The sequence below is a fragment of the Xenopus laevis genome, chromosome 8L, assembly GCF_017654675.1.
Source record: "Xenopus laevis strain J_2021 chromosome 8L, Xenopus_laevis_v10.1, whole genome shotgun sequence".
Lineage (NCBI taxonomy): Eukaryota > Metazoa > Chordata > Amphibia > Anura > Pipidae > Xenopus > Xenopus laevis.
Genome location: NC_054385.1, coordinates 29,980,605 through 30,007,471, shown reverse-complemented (window position 1 = coordinate 30,007,471; position 26,867 = coordinate 29,980,605). Strand labels below are relative to the sequence as shown.

At 43.7% G+C, this 26,867-nt stretch overlaps 1 protein-coding gene and 1 long non-coding RNA gene across 2 annotated transcripts; both read right to left on the bottom strand.

The window, feature by feature from the left end:
* Window positions 1-5,262: 5,262 nt before the first annotated feature.
* On the bottom strand, window positions 5,263-9,524 carry LOC121397286. The gene is made up of 5 exons (XM_041573897.1): window positions 8,982-9,524; window positions 8,699-8,863; window positions 7,966-8,604; window positions 6,933-7,047; window positions 5,263-6,352 (listed from the first exon to the last, which is right to left on the bottom strand). The coding sequence occupies exons 1-5, from the start codon at window positions 9,522-9,524 to the stop codon at window positions 6,333-6,335; spliced, it is 1,482 nt and encodes a 493-aa protein (XP_041429831.1). The 3' UTR covers window positions 5,263-6,332.
* A 535-nt stretch (window positions 9,525-10,059) lies between these two features.
* Window positions 10,060-26,497, bottom strand: LOC121396966. The gene is made up of 3 exons (XR_005963284.1): window positions 26,132-26,497; window positions 11,916-12,096; window positions 10,060-10,720 (listed from the first exon to the last, which is right to left on the bottom strand). It is a non-coding gene; the product is annotated as an uncharacterized LOC121396966 (long non-coding RNA).
* Window positions 26,498-26,867: the final 370 nt, after the last annotated feature.

Here is a 26,867-nt window from a genome sequence, read left to right as displayed (position 1 = left end):
CAGACAGGCTATGGACAAACACGTTCTGAAGGTGAGAATAGCATCCCCTGTCCCTTATTCATATTACAAGATTCCAGTAGTATATGAGCCACTAAATAAAGTCACTTTCAATGACAGGAAAGATAGTGGTTCTGCAGAAAGAAAACTTAGCAATTAGTAGCAATCCCATTGCTTTCTTTGGGAATCCCTGATTGAATAAACATACAAAGAAAAATATGATATGTGATATAATTAGGGATGCAAAAAATCCAGGATTTGGTTCGGGTTGCGTACTTTTTCAGCAGGATTCAGCCTAATCATTCTGCCCTGCCCAACCTAATCTGAATTAGCATATGCAAATTAGGGGTCGGGGAGGGAAATTGCGTGGATTTTTGTCACATAACAAGGAAGTAAAAAATGTTTCCACTTCCCACCCATTAATTTCCATATGCCGATTAGGATTCGGATTGGTATTTGGTGGAATCTTTCGAGAAGGATTTGTCTGAATCCACAATAGTGGATTCTGTGCATCCCTAGATATAATGTGGTAAATTTTTCTGAAGCTGTGATAAGGCTGGTCTGAAAGAGCAGGTTGTTTTCCAGTGAAATTAATTTACTGGTTTAATGGGGGCTATTTCTTGCTGCAATTGGATACGTTTTTACAATAGTCACAATAATAATGGCATTAAAGAATGTGCCAGAAAAAATGTGGCTTAACTAGCATGTGCCAATAAAAATAAAAAGCTTTGGAAGGGACCCTAGCCACACCCCTACTCCCTGCCCAACTACTCCCTACATCCACCCTCCCCAGAGTCCCCACTCAAAGGAAGGCAAGTGTCAGGGAGGGATTCTTGAGAACTTTAGAGAAAGCAGACCCCTGTCAGGTCCCCCAGTGGCCACGCATCTTCTTTGTCTATAGCTACATCCCTGTGTGCAATAGTCTCTAAGTCTATGGTTTGAAAAAGCCATTTCTCAGTAAAGGGTTATTGTGCAGAAGTAATGATTCAAAGAAATTTCTAAAGGCACAAACCTTATTCCTGCATTCAGTCTGCAGTGCCTGGGTTTGTATTCAGCAACATTGTCTGGAGTGATAGGACTACATATGGAATACCAAACAATAGCCTTTATTCATAACAATGGCTGACAATTTTCTACAGATCATGCACGTTTGTGTTTCATAATTGCTTCAGCTGTACCCTACCAATAGACTTTACTTTTAAAAATGTGGCTTTATAAATGGATTTTGTTGTGATTTTAATAATTCACTCTACCATGAAAAAATGCCATCCAGCCCATCTCAGGTAATTTTGCCTGTCTCATAAAGAGCCAGCACTTCATGATGGAACTGCTTTCAAAAAGGCTATTGTTTCTCCAACTCAGTGTAACTGAAGGAGTCACAGTGGGAATTGAATTTTTACTATTGAGTGCTATTTTCATATGTACCAGGGAACTGTTTGTTATCTTGTTACCTTCCCATTGTGCTGCTGAAGCACTGCTGGGGGGGTGATATTACTCTTGCAGTGCAGCAGTAAACTGTGACTGCAGTTTATTAGAGCACAAGTCACATGCCCGAGGGCACCTGGGAAAATAACATGTCTAGCCCCATGTCAGATTTCAAAATATGTCGTTGGAAAAACAGATGGTCTTTTGAAAAACAGTTTTAAATGCAGAATTCTGCATTCTCAATTATTTTTCTGGCCTACATGGTGGAGGGCCGATAATGGAAGCCAGTGTTGACCACTCCCTGTTTTTAAACCACACCCACTTTAAACCACAACCATGTTACCACAAGACCATCCCCACATTAATGGTGGTGGCACACCAAAAAACCAAATGATTGGTATTCACTGCAAGTATATCACTTATAATTCATATGTGAAAAAAGCTGTCATATTAGGACATACCCTTAAATCCATATGCCTCATCCTCCCCTGTGGATAGGGAAGGCAGAGTATGGCGCACCCAGCGAGTATAGGGTGGGCAGAGTTTGGCACACACAGGGTGCATAGGGCGTGCAGAGTATGGCACACCTAGGGAGTATAGGGCAGGCAGAGTATGGCACAAACAGGGAGCATAGGGCAGGCAGATTAAGGCACAAACAGGGAGCATAGGGCAGGCAGATTAAGGCACATAAAGGGGACATAGAGCAGGCAAAGTATGGCACACACAGGGAGTATAGGGCAGGCAGAGCATGGCACACAAGGAGCATAGGACAAGCAGAGTATGGCACATACAGGGAACATAGTACAAGCAGAGTATGGCACATACAGGGAGCATAGGGAAGGTAGAACAGAGCAGGAGACAGGGAAATCTGTAGATATACTACAGTGACATAGTTGTCACGAACAGCACCCTAAATCCAGAACCAGTGCTGGGCTCCGTGGTCTCGGCTCTTGCTTCTGCCGTTAACAGCCACCTTTCACCTCAGGAGGAGCCCTCGGCTAATTGGATGCCGCCAGGTATTATTAAGAGAGGATCAAAGCTACAGGTTCTGGATGAGCAAAGGGGCAAGCCAAACAACACAGCATGGAATAGGCATGCCGGGCCAGCACAAGCAGAGTTAAGAATAGACAGACAGGCCGGAATCAGGATTGGGGAGTGTAGAATAGTCAGAAAGGCCAGAATCAGGATTGGAGAGCGTAGAATAGTCAGACAGGCAAGGATCAGCTTGGAGAGGTCAGAATAAACAGGCAGGCAAGGGCCAGGATAGAGAGTTCAAAATATTCAGGCAAAGCAAGGGTCAGGATAGAGAGTTCAGAATATTCAGGCAAAGCAAGGATCAGAGGATCAATAAGAATCACTAAAGTATCGCACCAGGAACAAATTAATTGAACCTAACAACGGGCAATATTTCAAATACTGATATCCATTTAAATAGTTTGAATCCCGCGCCCTTGCGCAATGACGACATTATGCCGGCGCATAAGCGCGGATGTGCATGCCACGTGCTCCATAGGGAAGCCAGCACAGGAGGAATAAAGCAGCATGCTGCGGGTGTCCCCTTCGGAGACGCGGCGGGGGACCCCGCCACCCACTAGACCACCAGGGTGAGTCCTTACAATAGTGCAGTTGCACAATGTGGGCAGTTTCAGTCTGGGTCTCAGGTGTGAACAGTACAGGGCTTTAGGGGTGTGAACAATAGAGTTGTCACAAGTGTGAACAATACAGGGGGATCATAGGTGTGAACAATACAGGGGATTAGAGTCTGAATTTGAGGATTAAACAATGCAGGGGCCAATTAATTGGATACCTTTTTAAATCTAAAATAATAATAAATCTAAACCTAAAAATACACATGGTAAGCAGACACAGCAGGCAAACTTTCATGTGAGGGGCCACAAAAGGGGGGGTTGTGGGCCGCATCCACTAGTTGGACAGCCCTGATTTAGGATATTTAGGATATTATAGTAATAAATCAGTGTTTGCAGATGACACAAAACTATCCAGCCCAATTAATTCCATCCAGGATGTGGCATCCTTGCAACAGTATCTTGACAAACTGGCAATCTAGGCAGCTAAGTGGCAGATGAGATTCAATGTCAATAAATGTAAAGTCATGCACCTGGGATGTAATAATATGCAAGCCACTTATACTCTTAATGGGACTGCACTAGTCTAATTCATAATGGAGAAGCATAATATTATAGGCTAAGGTGATCCTCTTTATGGGAAAAAAGATCTCCTGCTGTCTATAATCTACTGTATTTGTAAAGAGTAATCTCCCCCCCCCCCACAAGTGTCCTTTTTCAAGAGAAAACGACCCCAACCTCGATAGTTCATTTAAATAAGCAGGAAACCCCCAGTTGGGTTAGTGTGTGTTGTGCGTCTGTGAATAAAACATTGCAATAAGAAACATTTAACACATTCCAAAACTACATAGACTGTGCATTATAGCAGCTACATGTTATCAGGTTTGTTTGCCATGACACATTCTATCTTAATTCCCAGCTAAACTCAAAATCTATAAAAAAGCATTATAAGAAACAATTCCTGTTCTGTGTTTCGCCTAATTCTTTTGATGGGAAGTCGAAAAAACAGGTCCAGTGAGTCTCACATCTCAGTAGAGCTTTTATCTTCAGGTTTTTATGTTGCTCCTCCTCTTTTGGATAACAATTTCTGTTTGTGCTTTTGTGCTCATTAAGTCTTATTCTAAATTTTCTTGAAGTTCAGCCAACTATGCTAAGCTGCAAGGACACTTATTGGAATATATGTAAGTAGCAACATTTATCAGCAGGATCCTTTTATACAGACGTGAGCCTTAATTATACCCTTCCTTTAATTATGTGACCACAATTCATGTAGGGGAATGTACCTTTGTGTAAAATTCTTTGATTCTTTATAAATTGCAGAGTTGTTCACCTTTATTTGAGGTTTTTAAGTTATTTAGCTTTTTCATCAGCAACTCTCCAGTTTCCAATTTCAGCAATCTGGCTGCTAGGATCCCAATTACCCTAGTAAGATGCATTGCTTTTAATAAGATACTGGAATATGAATAGGAGAGGCCTGAATAGAAAAATGAATAATAAAAAGTAGCAATAACATAAAATTTGTAGCCTTACAGGGCATTGGTCTTTAGCTGGGGTCAGTGACTCCCATATGAAACATGGAAGGAATCAGATGAAAAAGGCAAATCATTATAAAAATTCATAAAAAACAATTGAAAAGTTTCTTCAAATTGGACATTCTATAACATACTAAAGTTAACTTAAAGGTGAACCATCCCATAACATAATTAGTCCTTTATATGAAAATAAAGTCAGTCCCTTAATCAGTTTGCCATAAGTTTTACATTTTTGTGAATGGTACCAATGCTTCTTCAGGGCCCTTTTCAGAAAATTGGACTAAGGCTTAAATGCATTTACAAAGCTAATTGATGGAGGTTTTTTTTAGCTGAATGTTTAGAGATAATACCTGCTAATCCAGTTTCTTACCTTTTTCTTTCTGCATAATAACTTTTCTTTGGATTATCATCATACTATCCATACTTTCCATGGGTTTGCTATGTTTTTTATTGTATGGCCATTTTGTACTGGTTCTTCACATCTTTCTACAGAATTATCAAGCCTCTAGTGACGCCTCATGGTTTGAAACTAGATTGCAGCTGATTTTATCTGTAGGTTTAGAGTAAAGTATGAATAAATATGCAGTTTACCATTGCACCCAGAACCCTCTATAGGCAAAGTGAATTTTATAATGTCATAAAATAGTTTCCAAATAGGAAATCTTTTAATTCTTCTTTAGATCCATCCAAGACCTAAAAAAATATCATCCACAAATCTAGACCATAGTTTAGCAAATTTATTTCTTGGGAGGTTCAAGATACAGGTGTTTACAAAAATTCAGGTCTGCACACTCAAACACAAATCCTTAGACTCAGGTGGTAAGATTGAAATATGTTTTACTAGTTAAAAAGAAACAAGCACACAAAAAGCATAATGCTTGACAAAAACAGAAAACATTTCACATGATGTTAATATACATACCACCCTTAAGGTACAAGCAAGGCAGAAAAGAAGACTACAAGGAGCGAATACACCTGCCAAAATGAGAATAACCCCAACGTTTCGGCAAATTGCCTTTGTCAAGGGGATTCTGATGTGTAGGGGGATTAGCAATGAAATAAATACCCTCTTCTATGATGCGTTCACTTCTATTTTCGCGCGCTACCCGAACGTTCGCGTCTGTGACGTCACATGTGCCTACGTCCCTTCCGCCGATGATACGTTCGGCGTGGTGACGCGGCTCCCTAACCGATCGTTTCCTCGGGAAAACATTGCGCGAGAATAGACTATGGGTGCTTTTTTTTTTTAAAAAAAAATGTGCAATAAGAACTACATTGGCAGTCACGCCATATCCTAGCAACCCCAGCGTTTTCGCAACAGATAAAAGATTAGACATTGGATCTAGTGTTGTAGCAAAAAAATCCCAACCCCATTAAAGTTACATAGTTCATTTAAAGTGACATTACAATAATTAACACAGACAGTGTTTAAACATGATTATATATACATCATTCATAGATCATGTTATATCCATAAAGTTACAGAATAAATATAAAAATAAGTGTCAATGTTAATAAATACATGTAATAAAATTATATACCATAAAGTGCAAGTGCATAGTACCATAAATAGAGATTATTAGAAAAAGAGATTGTTAAAATATTTCATACAAAAAAAGCTATATATTGCAATTCATCAGGTACTAATCTAATACAAATATAGAGTCCAGTGCAAATCGATCACCAACGTGGTATATCCTCATCACATCCATAATAAAATTTAACGTGAAGATAATCATAAAAAGTGTTCATATCACTCATAGGTGGGGTAAATAGCACAGATTCAAATCCGTCACCAATGTCCTATTAAATCTGAAAGAATGACGGTATTTGTTACGATTAAAACCACAAATATACACAAAATACTACACAAACACCAGAATACAAAATAAAACCCATATTATACACAGGCTGAGGTCACAACAAAATCAGAAAAATAGGGACAGCTCCCTGTCCTCATTTAGGCCATTAGGGGAGAGGCAGTTCAATTTATATATCCATTTCAATTCCCTCTGTTTGAGAAGTAGTTCTCTATTACCACCTCGGGTTGGTCTTTTGACCTGCTCTATTCCCATGAATCGCAACTGATTCACTTGATGTTGTGCCTGCATGAAATGTCTAGCTATCGGGGACGAATTTTTACCTAGTCTCACATCGCTCCGATGTTCTCCAATTCTCACGGTTAGGGATCTAGTTGTCTCCCCCACATAAATCTTCCCACGTGGACATTTCACCATGTAGATAACATAATCTGACTGACAATTGATATAGTCCCTCATTTCATAGCTTTTACCACTCATTGGATGATAAAATTTGTCAGTGCGAACTACAAAATTGCAGTTAACACACCTCCCACATTTGAACATCCCCTTAGTCCCACTCAGCCAAGTACCTTGTTTTTTAGGAGGTTCACTCAGGGCATGTACTAACTGGTCCCGCAAGTTTGTCGCTCTTTTGTACGCCATCATTGGAGGATCAGCCACCCACGGTCGTAACCTATGGTCCATCTGTAACAAATGCCAATGATGATTGATTATATTCTTCACCTGCCCTGATTTTGTGGAATATGTGGAAACAAAAGGCAATCTATCCGTCTTTTTATTCTGTATCTTGGTCAATAAAGTAGATCTAGGTTTTTCCTTAGCCCTCTGTTTGGCCTCCAAGAGGACACCAGTCTCATAACCCCTGCTCTTAAAATGGGTCAACATCTCTCCTGCTCTCTCATCAAACTTGGTATCTGTACTCACAATCCGTCTCACACGTAATAGCTGGCTATAGGGTAAACCCTTTGTGGTTGAAGGTGGATGGAAACTGCGGGGATCGAGGTAGGTAATCCTATCTGTAGGTTTCCTATAGATATCTGTCATAAGTCTCCCTCCTTGTACCTCTATAGTCACATCCAAAAAATGTACCTGACATCGATCCGATTCTAAGGTAAACTTAATGGTGGGAATTCTTGTATTAAGGTATTCCTTGAAAAGACGTAGGTGATCCTCAGAACCCTGCCATATAAAGAAGAGGTCGTCTATATAGCGAAGCCAAGTGACAACAAAGGGCCAAAACTCCTGGTTGTCATATACAAATTCCTCCTCAAATCGTGCCATATACAGATTAGCATACGCTGGAGCGACATTTGACCCCATTGATGTCCCTTGGCTTTGCTCATAGTATTTCCCCTCAAACAGAAAGTAGTTCTTAGTTAAGACCCATTTGAGGAACTGTAGTAGTAATTCGGTCACCCCATCTGGTAATTGCTGTCCTCGTAAAGTCCTGTCAATGGTCTCAATACCCTGATCATGTGGGATAGAGGTATATAGTGAGGAGACATCCATTGTGCAAAGAAATGCATCCTGTGGAACCATGTCTATATCATTTAATTTGTTTATAAAATCGGTAGTGTCTTTCACATACGATTTAGTACATACCACAAGGGGGTTCAAGACACTATCCAGCAGTATAGCCATCGGTTGAAATATGGATGACATCCCAGCCACAATGGGTCTCCCAGGTGGTCTTTGCATATCCTTATGGATCTTAGGAAGAAGATAGAACACAGGTATGATTGGAAAATCTACTTGTAAAAATTTTTTAAGGCGTTCTGTAATGATTCCTTCCTCTTTACTAGTCTCCAAAGCATGATCAATTACCTGCTTCAAGTTACTCGTGGGATCACCCTCCAGTAACCTATAGTGTGAGGTATTACTCAATTGGGAAACAGCCTCCTCCCTGTAGTAATCAGTGTCCATCACCACTATTGCCCCTCCCTTGTCAGCTGGCTTAATGGTGATGGAGGTGTCTGATTTGAGATTATGCAGCGCATCCTTTTCAGCCCTAGAAAGGTTCTGTGCTTTATGCCGTTTAATAGGCCACTTAAGTTTATTAACATCCCTTTCTACAGCCTGAACAAAAGTTTCCACACAATGGTTGGTCATGGGGGGAAAAAAATTGCTACGTGGTCTACATTTAATGGTGTCATACCAGGGTACATCCTGCGTAGACGCCAATTCTTGTACATCATCTTGCTCTTCCTCATTACTTGGTAACTTATCATCCTCCAATGTTTCCTGTGCAAAATGAGCTTTTAGTCTTAACAGACGAAAAAAAATTTCTAACTCAACATCGAGCATAAGTTTATCCCCATCATTAGTCGGTACATACCCCAAACCTTTGCTTAATACACACATCTCCGGTTCCGTTAGTGTTTTCCTGCTTATATTCACAACTATCGTGTTTTCTTCCTGGTGGACATCCGTGAGGTGCTCGGCTCCTGTGAACCCTTCTTTCCTTTTCCTCCCTCTCCGTATTTTCCTCTTGTACCTCTGTCTAAAAAAGGACTAGATCCAATGTCAGAGCTCTCTGATCCACTAGCACCCTCGCTCTCCACTAACCCAGACGTATTGAACTGCTTCCTTCTATAATATGGCCTTCTCCAATTATATACTCTATCCTCCTGATAGTCCACAGTGTCTCTCCTGAATTTGTCAAGTTTCACCTTCAATAATTCTATCCAATGTTTATCAATCGTATCCCTTAGTTTCACATCTAATTCATCCAAATTTACGTCACTGTATGAAGACTGTAATTTCTGTTTAATATTACTAATGTCAATTCTCAACTTAGACAGTTTGGATTGAATCCCTTCTACCGTCAGAGTCATCAGGTCAAGGCTACATTTATTTAAGATCCTATCCCAGTTTCTACAAAAGGCCGGATCCTCCTTACATAACGTGGGTTTAATACCTAACCTTAGCCCCCTCGGTATTCTCTTCACTTTCAAATATTCAATCAGGGTATCAGAGTGTAACTGCAAACCAGTTTCCTTTTTGGTCAAAAATTCCAGCCTTTGTGTTAAAGCATTTTTGTCCGTCTCAAAATTGACCAAATTAGAGGAAAATCTAGAGATAATGTCATTAACCTCAGCCTGCGTATAGACAAGCGTATCCGCCTTCCTTGTAGTCAAAGTGCCAATGTCAGTAAACGACATACTGGGTGCTCACTCCTGTAGGAACAAATATGAAAATACAGATAAATGGAGGGCACACCTTATTCAAAATATACAACAGAAAACAATGCAGTGGGAGGTGCAAAATAACCTTTAGATCACCCCTACAGAGTAACCAAATATAGTATATACAAAAATTCAGGTCTGCACACTCAAACACAAATCCTTAGACTCAGGTGGTAAGAAACAAGCACACAAAAAGCATAATGTTTGACAAAAACAGAAAACATTTCACATGATGTTAATATACATACCACCCTTAAGGTACAAGCAAGGCAGAAAAGAAGACTACAAGGAGCGAATACACCTGCCAAAATGAGAATAACCCCAACGTTTCGGCAAATAGCCTTTGTCAAGGGGATTCTGATGTGTAGGGGGATTAGCAATGAAAAGGAAAAACCACCAGTGTGTAAGAGATGGGAAGATTAGTTGCCTAGCAACAAATCTTTACTACTTTGGGCGACTAATCTGCCTGAAATGTCTTTCCATCGGCAAGAATACGAATCACAGACGGGATGGCATGTGAATTGCTTCAGTTGCCTCACAAGGAAACTTCGGGCAACTCACATGCCATCCCACCCTAAATTATTGCAGATGGGAAGGCATTTTGGGCAGATTAGTCGCTGAGCAACTAATCTCCCCTTAAAGGGGGGTGGTACAACCCTACTCTGGTAGCCACACTGACCAGCTCCACCAACTCACGGCTCCGCTCACCTTCTGCAGCTGCAGCCCCCAGCTCCTCTGTCCCTCACACTCTCTCCCACTTGCTGACACTCCAATTCACTTTCCTTTTCCACCTGTGAGCTCCAATCTCTGGCCTGGATCTGGGAATGGAGTGTGTGGCTACCAATAGAGAAGGGATTAACAACTCCTGGAGGACAAACTAAAGGCTACACTGACCTTCTGTAGCTTTTCTTGGTCCCATCACACAATTCACACAGCACAACAAGCACAGGAGACACATTCCTTTATTCTATTCATTCTTCATGTAGAATTGAAGCAGCGCCATATTAGCAACACCTTTTATTAAACACCCAAAACCTCTCAGTCCGCCCATTTCTCTTGCTTCCTCCGACTTCTCTGCAGATATTCTTCCACTATAACAATTACCCCATTCACTTTCTCACAGCAAGTCCTTGTGTGTCTGTGATATCCCTGCTCTGTGCACTTCTTTACTCCTACAAAAAGAAACACCTATATAAATATATACTGTATTATTACACGGCTCATCCCTCTAATAGACACTGCTCAACGTGACTGCGATTAAACCTTGAACTTGCCTAAATAACACTGGACTCTCACTTGTTGGAATATTCATTGGCACCCAAGGAAAATACTACTTGTCTGTCACCCTGTCTGCTTGTCACCCTAGTGCTAACAATGGGAAAGTGTTGGAAGGGTTACTGCCTGCCCTGCTCTAATTCCCCTGCAGAAAGAGAGGTTGGTAGCACTAGGTAGGTACCTAATATATAGAGACAAGGGTAAGTGTTCAAAGGGTTACTGCCTGCTCTGCTCTAATTCCACTGCAGAAATAGAGGTTGGTAGCACTAGGAAGTGCCTAATGCATAAAGACAGAGACAAGAGGAAGTGTTGGAAGAGTTACTGTCTGCTCTGCTCTAATTTCCCTGCAGAAATAGGGGTTGGTATCACTAGGTAGGTGCCTAATATATAAAGACAAAGACAAGGAGAAAGTGTTGCAAGGGTTACTGCCTGCCAGGCCCGGACTGGCAATCTGTGGGTTCTGGCAAATGCCAGAGGGGCTGCTGTATGGTTCAATAGAAAGTTACCATATAATGGGCAGGTAGGGGAATGTTTTTGCTGGTAGAGGGCTATTTGGGCCTCTGTGTACTTGGAATGGCAGGGCCTATTTTGACTCCCAGTCCAGGCCTGCTGCCTGCTCTGCTCTAATAAACCTGCAGACATAGGGGTTGGTAGAACTAGGTAGGCACCTAATATTTTTGGATAGAGACAAGGGGAAAGTATTGGAAAGGTTACTGTCCGCTCTAATAAACCTACTGAAATAGAGGTTGGTAGCACTTGGTAGGTACTGAATATATAAAGACAGACATGGGGAAAGTGTTGGAAGGGTTACTGCCTGCTCTGCTCTGATTACCCTACAGAAATAAGGACCAGTATCTCTAGATCAGTGGATTTCAGACTTCAAGCCCCTCTTTGAGACCTAAAATTTGACCTGCCATCTTTCTGTCTGGTTTGGGTAAATCCTGGGAGCCTGACAGACACATGTGATCCTGTAACAAACAAAATGACACAATTCAGCCGCTCCATCATGTCTGTTCCTAATAAATCTGTTTTAAAGTCACAGTACAGTTTGTGTTTCATAAATGGAATAGATGTCTCATGGCTGGAACATACCATCAATGACCTCCCTGCTGTGAGACACAGTGGAATATACCATCCCATTCTTTAACTAATCATCTTCTTCTTTTATGCTGCCTGGGATTCTTATCTCCCAACATCCAGGAATTGTGGGATTTGTAGATCAACAGTAGCTGGAGCATCTCATGCTGGAAATTTGTTAGCAGTGATTCTGTCTCTAAAAAATGGAAAAAACAAAAAAACAGCAGTGATCAGGTGGGAGTTAAGGCCCAGTAACAGTTGTTACCAGTGCAAGCAGAGGGCAGAGATTACACATCATTCGTTTCAGTCCTTGTCTTATTGTTGCTGACAATTACACTTATACACACTACAGTAAATGTGCTCCCTACAAAACCATATATGGCAATTACCCTTTTTGGCAAAATAATTTTCATGGTCACTGCAAAATCAAGCTAAATGCCCCAAATGCTAAATGCCTTTCTCTTCAGAAGGACCTTGGAGTATAGCATCCACCGCTAGGAGGCAGGACACCAGAAAGCCCTGTGTCCCACAGACTTCTGAAGAGAAAGGAATTTAACTGCGAGTATCACAAAATTCACTTTTCTCTTACAGGTGTCTGTGGGACACGTGACAGCTTTGGGATGTCCCCAAGATCCCTAAGATGTAGGTTGGGAGGAAGCGAGGCCATTGAGTCTAAACAACTGAAAAACCTTCCTACTGAAGTGCATCTCAGATTCTGCAAAAATTGAAATCTGAAGAATTTGGTGAAGGAATGTAATGATGCCCATGTAGCTTCTTTGCACAAGCTTGGTTCCTGAAAGCCCAAGAAGTGGTGATACCCCTTGTGGAATGAGCTCTGATTCTTACTGGAGGGTTCTGCCATTTGGCCACATACGGTCTTCGAATGGCCTCCCGGATCCACCTAGAAATTGTGGTTTTTGATGTGGGGAATTTTCGAGTGAAGCACAAACATTGATGATGACGTGCAAATGTCTCTCATACGATCCAGGTAAAATTTGAGTGCCTGTACTGGATCGAGTATAGTGCAACTCCCTGGGAGAATGTGGTTTAGGACAGAATGAGGGAATGCTGATGTGCTGGTTTATGTGGAATTTCGAGACCACCTTAGGCAGGAAGGAAGGGACCATGCTCAGGAACGCCCAATCAGAGTGAAGCACCAGGAATGGAGGAAGGTAGGACAAGGCAGGGGGTGCTGACGAAATCGCCACGAGGAAGACTTCCATGTTACCCATGGCAATGGAACCAACTCTAGTGGTTCAAAGGGAGGGGCTTGCAAAGCCCTAAGGACAAGGTTGAGGTCCCATGGTGGAAGAGGTTTGCAGTTCGGGGGCACAATGTGTAGAGCTCCCTGAAGTAATGTCCAGTATCGCTGCGAGTTTCCGTTGGAAGAGGATGGACAGAGATGATATCTGAGATTTGAGGGATCCTGCGGAGAGGCCTTTATCTAAACCATCCTGAAGGAATTCTAGGAGGTGAGGTACTGTAAAGGCCGGGACTGGATGTTGTGTTCTGGTGAGAGCACCAGTCCCTGTAACAGCGCTGGACCAGTGATATGTCGCTGAAGATACAGGTTTTCTTGCGGCTATCAGGGTTCGGATGACTGATGCAGAGAACCCTTAACTTTTGAGAACTAGGGTCTCAAGAGCCATGCCATCAAATTAAGCATCCCCGGATTGGGATGAAGGATTGGTCCCTGAGATAGAATATCTGGTCGGTATGGCAGGGTAAACCAGTTATCCATGACAATGGCGATCAGTTCTGAGAACCACGCTCTGCGTGGCCAGTATGGTGCTACTAGTATTACTCTGCACCTCTCCCTTAGGATCTTCTGTATTACCCTGGGATGTAGGGGTAACTGAGGGAATACGTATCAGAGTTGAAACTCCCACAGTGTGGTTAGTGCATTGACCGCCAGGATGCGTGGGTCCCGGTAATGCGCCACGAACTGTGGCACCTCTCTGTTTGGGCATGACTCCATCAGGACAATATCTGGGATGTCCCATCTTTTGGTGATGCCGAGAAAGACTTCTTTGTGTAACGACTATTGTCCCTGGTCTAAGGTCTGTCGGCTAAGGTAGTCGGCTTGCCAGTTTTCTATGTCTGGTATGTACACTGCTGATAAAAGTTAGTTGTGTTTCTTTTCCCAAGATAGGATGTGTCCCACTTCCCGCAGGGTGGCGTTGTCAGACTGAACTCGGATAGCCAGTGGAGTAGGGTCAGTTTTACCGCTATCAGCTCCAGGATATTTATTGGAAGGAGAGCTTCCACTTCCGACCAGGTTCCCTGAGCCGTTTTGGTCTGGAACACTGCCCCCCAGCCCTTGAGGCTGGCGTCCATGGTGAGAATCTTCTATTACGGTTCAGAGGTGGACTTGCCCCTGTTTAGATTGGTGAGACTCAGCCACCAGGTCAGAGACACTCGTGTTGAGGGGGACAGTAGGATCCTCTGGGAAAGGTTTGTGCATTTCCATTGGGATAAGATGTTCCATTGTAGTTCCCGTAGATGGAATAGAGCAAACACCACCGCCTCCATGGATGTGACCATGGAACCCAGTACTCTCATGGTGAAGCGGACCTTCATATGCCATTCTCTCAGGAGTTGTTGTACTGTACCTGAGACTGGATGTTGCCGATTCTGTCAGGTGGAAGTAGGACTCTCTGGAGTGTGGTATCGAATATCATTTCCAAGAATGTTAGGCGCTGGCTTGGAACCATGTTGATGATCCAACCGTGATTGGCTAAAGTTTGTAGTGTCTAGGATCCTGTTTTCTGAGCTTTGTGCAAGGATGATGCCTTCAGGAGAATGTTGTCCAGGTAAGGTGTGATAGATAAGCTCTGGATGCAGAGTGTGCTGGATGGATAAATGCATTGAGTTGTGGAGGGACTGGGGCGATGACTTTTTCTTGCAGGAGGTTGGCTACTATGGTGAAAAAGGCCCTCCGGTGACTGTGCAGGGGGGGGGGGGTTGAGGTAGTCATGCAGAGGAAAACTTGTCCGATGACTTTGAGTGTGTCTGCCCTGCCAGGTTACTTTGAATTTTCCCTGAAAACGGGATGTTGACGCTGCCGATTGAATGTTGCAATCCCTGGAACTTGAACATGGGTGGAATGAAAAAAGCGTCCCCTTCGGAAGGTGGAATGTGGTTTTGACTGAAGAAGTAGGGTACTTTTACCCCTGTTGCTTGACTGATTTTATCCAGGTTCAGACTGAACAAAAGATTTCCCTTGAAGCTTTTCATCCATTGAGCCTTTGAAAGACAAAGCATCCGGGACTAGAAAAGCCATGTTTTTAGAGGAGTGACACCGGTGCGTCAATTGAGGGAGGGGTAATCCATTTCTCAGAATTCTCCTTAGGAAAAGGATATAGTCGTTGAAAACGACTATTGGCTTGGAATCTTTTTTTCAGGAATGGGAGGATTCTGTTGAAGACAGACTCCTTAAGATTGAGGCATTTCAGGACAGCAAAATGTAGGCTATCTATGGTTTCTGAGGATGATTTTGGCACATCCTTTTCTTCCTCTCCTTGGTCCGAAGGGATCTCTCTCTTTGCTAAGTGAATGATCATCACCTGAATGTAGTGGTATACTGCACTTCTTAGATACGGTTTGTTTTGACCTGGAAAAGGGTCCTTCTAAATTGCCTTCAGCCATGGTGTCAGTGAAGTCTCCTAATGTGTTGTGGTAGTACCCCCCCTTCTTTTTTTAGAGCCTGTCCCCTGTGGTGCTGACTTACTTCTCTCCCTTAAGGTCCCTGTGTCTGACCGTAAGCCTGTTCCACCAAGTCCAGGATGTTAACCTCAGAGGTCGCAGATGTGGTCCGTGTTGCTGTCTCAAGCCGATGTCCGGAGCGACAGTCTTAGCAGGCGCCCATGCAACTGTAAGGACAAGCGAGTGAAGACCTAATGCGACCAGGAAGTAATGAGATCACCGGTTTTAGCGTAAAGAGGAATATCGTGTCCTAGGCGTTAGTTCGATGTGCGTCGGACACGTTCCGCAGGTCTTTTATGCCGCAAATTTTTAAGTCTGTTCCCAGCCCCGGATAGAAGGGAGCTGAGGGAGAAGTAAGGCCATTGAAGCCTGGGAACTTGAAATACTCACAGTCTTGTAATCCGCATGCACTGGTCAGCAGGGTTCAGTTGGGAGCAGAAACCCTGGTCGCTGTGTGGCTTGCTCTCAATGGAGGCTTACTCGCCTCAGTGCATCAGTCCCACATAATGGGAGAGATTCTCTACCTTGAGAAACTCTAGGAGAACCACTGCCAAGACCAAAGTCTGGCCGCAGAATTTCTATGTCTCTCTCAATATTCTGTTTGAACAAATTGAAAGACGTCCTTTGAGGACACTAGAAAAACTTTAGTCCTCCAGTACATTCAGGGGGTATAGCACAAGGTGGAAGAGTCCTGCCTCCTAGCGGTGGATGCTGTACCCCAAGGTCCATGTGTAGCACAGACTCCTGTAAGAGAAAGTATTTTTAATAAGTAATTGTTCTATCAAATTCAAAATATGTTTTTACTCCAAAGCCATGGCATATTAATTACAACAACCTCTCTGGTACCGGCCATAATATCCAGCTGCTGATTCAAACCTGTGTTTGCTTCTGTGGAGACCTTACAGATACAGCTGCAGGGCCGGACTGGGGGGCCCGGGGCCCACCGGGACTACTGTCCAGGGTCCCCCTCCGGACCATCCAGGCCCACTACTGTGATGCCGTATGGCGAGTATGCACGAACTGAGCAGCGCAGTGTGCATGCACGAATGGTGCTCAGCGGCACTGCAAATTTTACAGATTTTTTTGTAGGGCCAGGAAATCGGGAGAGGTGGTCTGGCCGGGGACCACCGGGTTTTTTCCCGGTGTCCCGGCGGGCCAGTCTGCTGCTGTAGGTTTGGGTGCAGACATTGTTTTTTATGCAAATGTTGTTTGTGGGCTGAACCTTTTGGACAGGATTACTGACCAACTCCTAAGCGATTTGCAGGTATTCCGTGGGTACCCAACCCAATGCACGTATTTCCTTATTTGCAAAACCCTCCTATTGCCTTTCCTCTTGTGTAATGTCAGTTCCTCCCATCATTCTCTTGTATTCCTGTTACTTAAAGGTTAGGAAGGGAAATATTCTTTTTGACCTGCAGCACTTGTACATCCACTCCAACATTTGTTCCTCCTCTGCAAATAAAGCAGCTTTGTGGTTTCCAAGTGTCTGGTGAGTTTGGCTACCTGGTAAAGATTACCCTAATTGGTTGTACCAGCTCCATACAGACCAGGCAGGGAGGTGTCACGGGGGAATCAATCACTATCACAGCAGTTGGAGTCGGAATATCCAACCCCTTCATTCTTCTGTGCTCCTGTCTGGGTAATGCAGCAGATGTAAAACAGATAAATTGCTTGAGCCAAGGCATCTAAATACAGTTATGCTAGAACTTAACCAGTTTATTATTGACACTGCAAAATGTTCATAGGGAAGCAAAACAAATGTGCACAAATACCACTATGGTCTCAAATGTGCAGATTCTGAACCTGTGCATTGACGTGTTCTAAAAAACATGATAGCACGCTATGGTTGCTATGGAGTGAGGAACATAGTAACAGAGACGAATGTATTGCTTCAGTCAAAGCAGATCAGGGCCAACCCCCAGGAGAAGCACAACAGCATCAATGTGGATGTGACGGTCATAGTCAGCCAGTGTGTGAGAGTAGAACTGTGTCTGCAACTCACCACAATGTTGTGTATGACAGCAGTGCATTCTATCCACATCATATGCAAACCCTTACAAGCCCAGCCATCTTTACTACAATTGGCTGGGGTAATCGGAGTGCCAGCTCTTTGTCAGTTTTGGTGGAGCATCTACAGAGAAGCACATCTTGCACTCCCAGCCCGTCTGTAACATCTCTAAGTTTTATGAGAAGAGACCCAATTAGCTTCTGGACACTTTAGATACTGAATTCTCTACATAGCCTGAATAAAAAGGTGGCTTTGTGTTACTCACTGTTAAATCCCTTTCTCTTCAGTCTCTTGGGAAACACAGGAACTACTGGTTATAGCTTCTACTACTAGGAGGCAGAACACTAGAACAAAAGTCTCTTCCCACATCAGCTATAACCCCAAGCACAGGCTAACTGATTCAGTTTAATACCAAAGAAGATGTATATAGAGCTGGCCATAGACATTACAATTACTAACTTTCTTGGAAAAGATCTTTCCAAGAAAGATTGTTTGTTTTAATTCACACCTGTAGAGCTGAATAGTCAGATATACAAGTAGAAACAATAGAATTCTACCTGTATCAGACAATTCAGCGCTAACAATAGCCAATGTTCAGGTGCCTTCAAAGGCGCCTGATCAAAATTTTCCGTCCAGCACGATCGACCGATATCCAAGTCTTCTGCCGATCTCGGTTGGCTCTTTTCCCACCATACACACACCTAATATTATACGAAAATCCGTTCAGTGCGATATTATCTGTGCGTCTATGGCCACCTTAACAGTACTAAAACTCAACTATGTAAAAGGATGGCTGAAGGCATAATGAAGGCTGTTGCTTCCAAGGAAGGGAAGTCCTGTGTTTCCCAAGAGACTGAAGAGAAAAGTATTAAACGGTAACACAAAATCACCTTTTCTCTTACAGCTACTTGGGGGACACAGGAACAACGTGGACATACCAAAGCTGTCCCCCATGATGATTAGCTGGCAAGAAGCGGAGCCAGAAGCCATTTTAATTTAAGCCACCGTTGCCTGCAGGACCTTCCTGCCAAAGTGTGCATCTAATGCTGCAATCAGAATTTGGTGAATGAATGGATGGAGGACCAAGTTGCTGCCTTGCAGATCTGGTCTGACGAGGCCTGGTTCCTGAATACCAAGAGGTACTGACTACTCATGTGGAGTCGCCCATACTCAGTGGAGCTGGCATACCCCGAGCCACATATGCTCTTCAGAAAGATTCCTTCAGCTACCTAGCGATGGTAATTTTGGAGGCAGGTTGTCCAGGACGAGGGCCCGACGGAATGACGAACAGTGTCTCAGAGGGATGCCTTATGTTCTGGCTATGTAATACTTAATAGTGCACAAACCACGTCCAGGGAATGGAGAGCTTTTGATTACGAGGCTTGCGGCAGAAGGACGGGATGGTTGTCTTTTGGTTGATGTGGTACTTGGAGACTACCTTAGGGAGAAAGGAGAAGGCTGAACAGAATACTGCCTTGTCAAGGTGGAAGATGAGAAATGGGGATCTGCAGGAAAGGGTGCTGAGTTCAGACACTCGTCTTGCCGAGGATTTAGCAACAAGAAAAATGGTTTTCCACTTCAGCCAGGTAAGTGACACTGAGGAGAGAGGTTCGAATTGAGGTTCCTGAAATGCCCACAGTACAAGATTGAGATCCCACGGAGGGCATGAGGATTGAAAGGGCAGAACTACATGGGTGGCCCCGTGGATGAAGGTTTTGATGTCCTGGTGGAAGGCCAGGCATTCTTGGAAGAGTACAGAAAGGGGCAAAACCTGTGCCTTGATGAACCCCAGTGCTAGTCCCTTGTCTAGGCCAGACTGGAGGAGCTCATGTATGGATGGAACCAAAAGATCTCAGAAGAGAACATGATTTTGTTGGCACCAGTTCGAGTATAGCTTCCACACCCGGTGGTCGGCCCGGGATGAGATCGCTTTTCGGGCAGTCATAAGTGTTTTAATGACTGGATGGGAGAATCCTTTTTCCTGTAGGATCAAAGCTTTAACAGCCAGGATGTCAAATTCAGAAGGGGTAGTCTGGGGTGTAGAACTGGGCCCTAGTATAGTAGGTCTGGAGTTAGGGGAAAAGTCCAGGGCTCTTCCTGTGTCATGGCAAGCAGATCTGAGAACCATGTTCAACGTGGCCAGTAAGGGGCAATGACGATGGTCCTTACCTGTTCCCTCATTATCTTCCTGATGACTCTGGGAAGCACGAGGAGAGAGGGGTGAGTTACGTAAGCAAGTTGGAAGGACCAGTGTATTGTCATTGCATTAATGGCCTCCGCTTGTGCATCCCTTACGTGAGCAAAGTACAGAGGAACCTTGTGATTTAGCCGGGAGGCAATGAGATCGACCTCTGGTAGTCCTCAACTTTCCACGAGCCTGCGGAACATCTTGTCATTTAGAGACCATGAGACCTACTGAATGAGATAGTCAGCTTCCCAATTGTCGATTCAGGGAATGTAAACTGCTGATATGACAGGAATATTGGCCTCTGCCAAGCGGAATATTGTGTCTGATTCCTTGTGTGCCTGGGGACTCTTTGTGCTCCGTCAGAGATTTATGTATGCCACAGCTGTGGCATTGTCCAATTGGACCCTGACCGGATGTCCCCTCAGGCTGGTCTGCCAGTGGAATAGAGCTTGGCGAATGGTGCAAAGTTCTAGTATGTTTATGGGGAGGGAGGATTCTGCTGTTGACCAGAGGCCTTGTGCTGTTCGTCCCTCAAAGACTATTCCTCAGCCAGATAGACTGGCATCCGTGGTCAGTGCTTGCCAGATAGGGTCGGCAAGAGGCCTGCCCTTGGTGAGATGTCTGTCCACCATCCACCACGCCAGCAAGGACCTGGTTTGGGAGGACAATGAGATTGTTTGTAGAAGGCTCTGACTCTTGTGCTAATGGAGAGAATGTACCACTGGAATTGCCACAAATGGAATTGGGCATAGGGCACCACTTCTATTGTTGCCAACATGGAGCCCAGAACTTGCATGCAGAGGCAAATCTCAAGAATCTGAGATGGAGAGGGAAAATAGGGACGTGGAGATAGGCGTCCTTGACGTCCAGTGCCGTGAGATACTCATCTGGGATCATGGCGGCAATGACTTAGTGGAGGGACTCCATCTTGAATTTGGCTGGGCGAATGAATTTATTCAGGTGCTTCAGGTCTAGGACAGGTGGGAGAGACCCACCCTTTTTGGGGGACCATGAATAAATTTAAAAAAAGAACCAGAGAATCTCTCCAAGTTGGGAATGGGAGTGATGATGGCTGATTCCAACATGTCTTGGGTCACGTTTAGGAAGGACTGGAGCTGGATGGAGACCCACATGGCAAAAAGATCAACAGTCAGTAGTAGATAGAGACACAAGGAAAAAAAGAAGAAAAGAAAATCATTCCCACAATAGAACAGAATGAAAGAAGAATATTGGAAAGGAATAGAATAAATATATATATATATATATAGAACATAAAGGGATAAATAAATAAAGACCCTACTCTGAGATATACAGTAAGGCAGGAGGATAACGCTTATTGAATATACACAATATTGATTCCCTGTGTATTTATACAAAGTATAAAGGCTACAGCCTGCTTCTATTAAAGGGGTTGTAAACATTGAAATTAAATGTCAGTATGATGTAGAATGTGATATTCTGAGTCAATTTGCAATAGGTCTTCACTTTCAATTATTTGTGGTTTCTTGAATGATTTACGTCTAATGCAGCAGCTCTTTAGTTTGTAATTTCAGCCACTATCTGGTTGCTAGGGGCCAAATAACTTTAGCAACCAGGCAGTGGTTATGAATGAGAAGCTGGAATACCAACAGGAAAGGGCCAAACAGAAAGTTATGTAATACAAAGTAACATTAACAATAAAATCGTAGCAACACGGAGCAATAGGTTCTAGACTGGTGCGGTCAGTGACCCCTATAGGAAAGTTGGAAAAAAGAAGGCAAATAATTGAAGAACATAAAAATAAAAAAGACCAATAGAAATGTTGCTAATAACTGGCCATTACAGTAACCAGTAGAAGGAATTTGAACTAATAAAGGATACATTGACACATAAAACGTTGAGTATAAGAATTACAGGGGTGTTTCATTAAATAACATCTCCACACCAATAATGGCTTTTCTGTATGATGGAACCAACGAGCCGTTACAAATTAATGACACATTTTCAATGGTTATAAAGCTATTACTGAATGCAACAGTTACTACTGAAAGCATCTGGATGTTCATATTCTGTGCACTGCTGCTTCTGACTCATGAAATAATGTAGTAGGTGCCAAGTGATTAACGTGGAACAGAACAGACGTCTGCTACACCAACAAACGGGCCCGTGTGGCATTAGCCACACAATAAACAAATACTGATTTCAACTGCAACTACAAAAACCATCAAACCAATATCAGTGTGTAATGAACGCGGATTGAAAGGTTTTTCATCAACTGGGAGCAATTTCGATCGGCCTTTGGAAAGCAAACGTCTGATTGCTACAGGTTACATCATGTGATATGCCTGGCCCCAAGCAAATATAAAATGACAAGTTAAATGGTAAGTAAGTCTTGCAATAACTGTCAGCACGTACCAAGGATCCATTGCACATTGACGCAGAAAACCACCCGTGCATTACACAAGCAACATTTGCTGTCAGCAAAAACAGAAAAAAATATATACATTAAAAACTGTGATGAGGGACCGAGCAGCAGCACATGCGTTTTGCAGGCAGTCCCAGAGTCCTATCTCTAATCTATATCCATCTGATTACGATCTGGCCCACAGGACGTGCGGCCTAGTGATACAGGCAAAGCCGGGGACTCGCTTATTCCTTGCCAGACACATGGCCAACTGCAACTGCTGAACTCACATGCAAAGGCACCAGAAGCTCTAAGTGGGGGTGTTTCTGGACCCTGGGGGCACCCTATATCTACTAAACAGCTGACTGCAGCCACCCTTCCCTTCCAAACACCCGGGAACCCACAGACTGAGCACCCTGTCCTATGCTAACTGGCCCTCCCAGGGAAGACTAAGGGTTTGAACAGCCTGATAGTCTCACCCCTCAATAAACTCAGCACCCATAAACCAGTTCACCGGGCAGAAGGCTCTATGTTAAGCCACAGGGGGATCCTTATACCTGAACCAGGAGACATCACTCGTCTGCACAGGGCTGACAGTTTCCCCTCAGCTCGCATTAATAGCAACACTTCAAAACCAATCCTATGAGAAAAGTGTGAACACCACAAAGCACTGCAAGCCCAGATTCACCTCCCACCAGATGAAAAACTCCTGTCAATCCCTCAAATCGGACCCTCCTGGTCCCTCTCCTGACCCAGAGCCCTGCAAATCCACAATGGGAGACCTGCTGAAGGCCATCAAAGAAAACAGGGCGGCCACCACCTCGCAACTGGAATGGATCAAAATAGATGTCCCTCCTGCTACATGATCTCCAGGACCTGAGAGACAATATCACTGCAGTGGGAGCCCAGATCTCATCTTTTGAGGACACAGTATATCCACTACATAACACAATCCCCACAGTGAAACAGCAGATTCAATCACTGGGGGAGTAAACAAAGGACCTGGAGAACAGACTAAGGAGGAGCAACATAAGAATAATCGGACTTCCTGAGAAAGCAGAAGGTCAGCACCTAGAAAGCTTCATCACCATATGGTTTCAAGAGGTACTGGGACCATTTCCCCAGCTATTTGTGATTGAAAAAGCCCACCGAGTCCCACCTAAGCCACCCCCTCCAGGAAGGTCCCCAAGACCCTTCTTACTCAAAATACTCAACTTCAGAGACTGAAGTCTCTGAAGTTGTAATCCAGAAAAAGACAGCATCCTTCAACGCGGACAAAAGGCCAACATTTCTTACAGTTTTTTCTACCCAGCAGAGCTGCGAATCCAGGATGGCAACACCACACAGTTCTTCAAATCCCCAGAGGATGCAGACAAATGGCTCAACAAAAGGAGATGACGCCACCTCCTCCAAGAGAATGACGATCACCAACCAAAAGTCCTCGCTAGTAGAAGAGAACACAGTATGATCCAGTTGATATACTCCTGACCTCTGCCCCATGTACTTTCTTAGTTCTACTGCTTCTCGACCATGACCTACACCAGACTATTGTCCAGCAGCCGATCACCATGTGGTGGGAGCATACCTACCCCACCCCAAGCTCAGACAAGGCAAGGGACACCAGCCGATACCCTGCCTGATGGCACACAACATTGGTGCAGCACAAGGGAGCACCCCATGGCACACAAAGCAGGGTCCTTACACTTTGGTGTGGGAAGGGAGGGTCTCCTTCTATAAAGCACTGAAGTAGGGGGTTCCTCACCCCATACCCCAATCGGTATACTCGGCCAGGTCCTGAGATCTGAGACACAGAACCCTAAATTCTACTGGAGGTACCATAGACGGTACACAGTTGACCTCCTTTACACACAGCAGTTACCCAATTGCTACTGCAACAAATTTTGTGACTTCCTTGATACGTCCACGTTAAAACCTGGATAGGGTATATGACCCACCCAAGTTTGGAGGGTGTTTTTTCTATTTTTCTTATTTGTGTCTTTCTTTCAATGCCATTGGTGTCTTGTTAGGTGCAGAACATAAGCAGGTCGCCATTTTACCTAGATATATACTTTATACGCCATAACAATGATTTGCTATAGTACTATGTCCTGAAACATAAGGGGGCTAAACTCTAAATACAAACAAAGGCTCACGTGGGCCTACCTGAAGCAATACTTCTCATCAATCCATTTCCTACAGGAGACACATCTAATAGGCCAAAAAGTCCTAGCCCTAAACAAGCCATGGGTAGGTTGGGCTTTTCATGCCTTCTTCTCTACCCACTCTAGAGGACTATCGATATTAGTCAGGAAAAATCTACCCTTTGAGTTGCTGTAGTTGACTACGGATCACTATGGTAGATACGGAATAATGTCATGTCTTATTACCAATAAACTGTTGACAATTGTCAACGTATATGTTCCGCCACTCATTCAATATTGTTCTTGAACAAATAGGGAAAAAACTTGATGACCTGCTTCCCGCACCAACATTGTATAATGGGTGATATAAACCAAGTATGGACTTGCTTCAGGATAGAATCCATTCCATATACAATAGGCCGACAAACTTATCTCATTGGGCAGGCTCTTTAGGCGTTGGAAATATCCTGATGACTCACATACTCATGCAATTCATGGTCCCACTAAGTCTTTTCCAGGATAGACCTGGCCTTAACTTCACTGGACATCCTTCCACTAACAGAACAAGTCTATTAGTTGCCCCAATCCCTATCAGGCCACTCTCCCCTTCGGCTCCCCTTTCCCCCATATAGATTGTGGCACTCAAGCCCCTTGTGGCTCAAACACCCTGATGTAATAAAGCCACACACAAAAGCCTATCAAGAGTACTGAGAACTAAACCCAGGAATGGCCCCACAGGGAATGGTATGGGATGCCTCTAAAGCGGCTGTTCGGGACTCTCTGGTGGCTTCAGTGGCACAGGTTAGGACAGCGGCCAGAGAGGCAGTCAGTAAAGCCGAAGTAGGACTAACACAGGCACAACAGCAGCACTTTAGTTATCTAACGGCAGTAACCTATGAGGAGGTGAGGCAAGCCAAGGCATTCCTGGCTAGGGAATCTACCTCCACCACAAAGAAAGCCCTGCTATATAGCTCCCAACAAATCTTTGATAAAGGGGATAAAAACAGGTAAACATTGGCCTTTTTGGCTATACACCAGCAACCGACTATGGCCATTCCCCACATCCAATCTGAGGAGGGCCGAATGATTTACGAACCACACTTAATAGCAGAAACATTTGCTAATTACTATCTAGCTCCTCAACCAGATGCACAATACCCCAGCTGAACCAATTCCTCGACTCTATACCGATACCCACGCTATCCCTGGCAGAAAGAGACTGGCTTGACCTATCTATTCAGGATAAGAGGCACTGCTCGCACACCCTGGCCTTCTGGAATGGGCGCCTGGTGCAGGGTGATGGAGGGATCGGCACCCTCCCAGTCAGATAATGCAAAAAGATTCACCGGCACTCAAAGGCTGGTGCAAGCAGGGACGAACCCTTGCGTGTTTATTTGCAGATTAGTGCCACGTTTTGGGGATGTACCCCAAGTCATCAAATGAACATAAATTATGCGTAATTAACCCCCAGTAGTACTATCAATTAGTAGTGGAAAACACTTAATAGTAGAAGCAATTACATTCGTAGTAGATTGACTCAATTACACAAAGTTCTTTACATTTTTCACAAAGTCCTTTAAATATATCAGACAAATAATCAGAGACTTTTCGGTATATTGAGCAGTCCAGAGATACACAGGCAACCATTTATGTAATGCAGTTAAGGAAACATTTTTCAGTATCAGTAATGTGAAGCAAGTTCAATGTCCAAATAAAGTAGCAAAGCTTACTTTGTCAATTAATTAATTGTAGCAAAATAGAGGGTAAAACTGCAACATAAAGTGTAACATTTGTCTTTTATCTTACCCTACACGGAGGGGAGGGAGAATGGAAATATTGTCTATCTCTGTAGAAAATTCATGTAGTCTGGTTATCTGAAAAGAGTGGATAAAAGTGTTAGTTAAATATGTTCACAAATAGCATGGCATATTAAAATCCTCATTTAACCCTCTCTGGTGCCTGGATTGTAGCAACCAAATCCAGTAGCATTCACGTTGCAATAATGATTTTTATATCATAATCTAGCTTGTGTGTGACTTTTTCAAGTATTCGCCATCTTAATTGTCATACTCAATGTCCTTGATTAAAAAAAATGTTTTGCCAACAATGTCGCCTTTTTAGTTTTTTCACAATGCTTTTTTGGTCTATTTGTATATGAGAAGCTGCTGGATGGTAGTTACGTATAGCAGATTTGTGCTCATTTAGTCTCACTTTCATGGCTAAACGTTGCACTAATCTGCAAATAAACACACATGGTTTCGTCCCTGCTTGCACCAGCCTTTGAATGCCAGTGAATCTTTTTGCATTGACTTATGTATAACAGCTGAGGTGGTTGAAATGGCTATTCAGACTCTCCCATCTAATAAAAGCCTGGGCTAGATGGGCTCCCCCTGGACAGGTACAAGTCACAGGCCCAAACAATAGTCCCCCGCCTTCTAGAAACTTTTCAAGCAGCCCAGACTCCCAAACACTGCCTCCATCCTTTGCTGAAGACTTCATAGTGGTCACCCTAAAGGCAGGCTGAGAGCCAACTCTCTGTAGC

Coding starts and splice junctions, on each gene's coding strand:
- LOC121397286 (XM_041573897.1), bottom strand. CDS start 9,524: ATGTCGTTTACTGACATTGGCACTTTGACTACAAGGAAGGCGGATACG. Junction 8,864..8,981: donor TGGACTATCAGGAGGATAGA/GTATATAATTGG, acceptor GTCCTTTTTTAG/ACAGAGGTACAAGAGGAAAA. Junction 6,353..6,932: donor TGAACCTCCTAAAAAACAAG/GTACTTGGCTGA, acceptor TCATTCTTTCAG/ATTTAATAGGACATTGGTGA.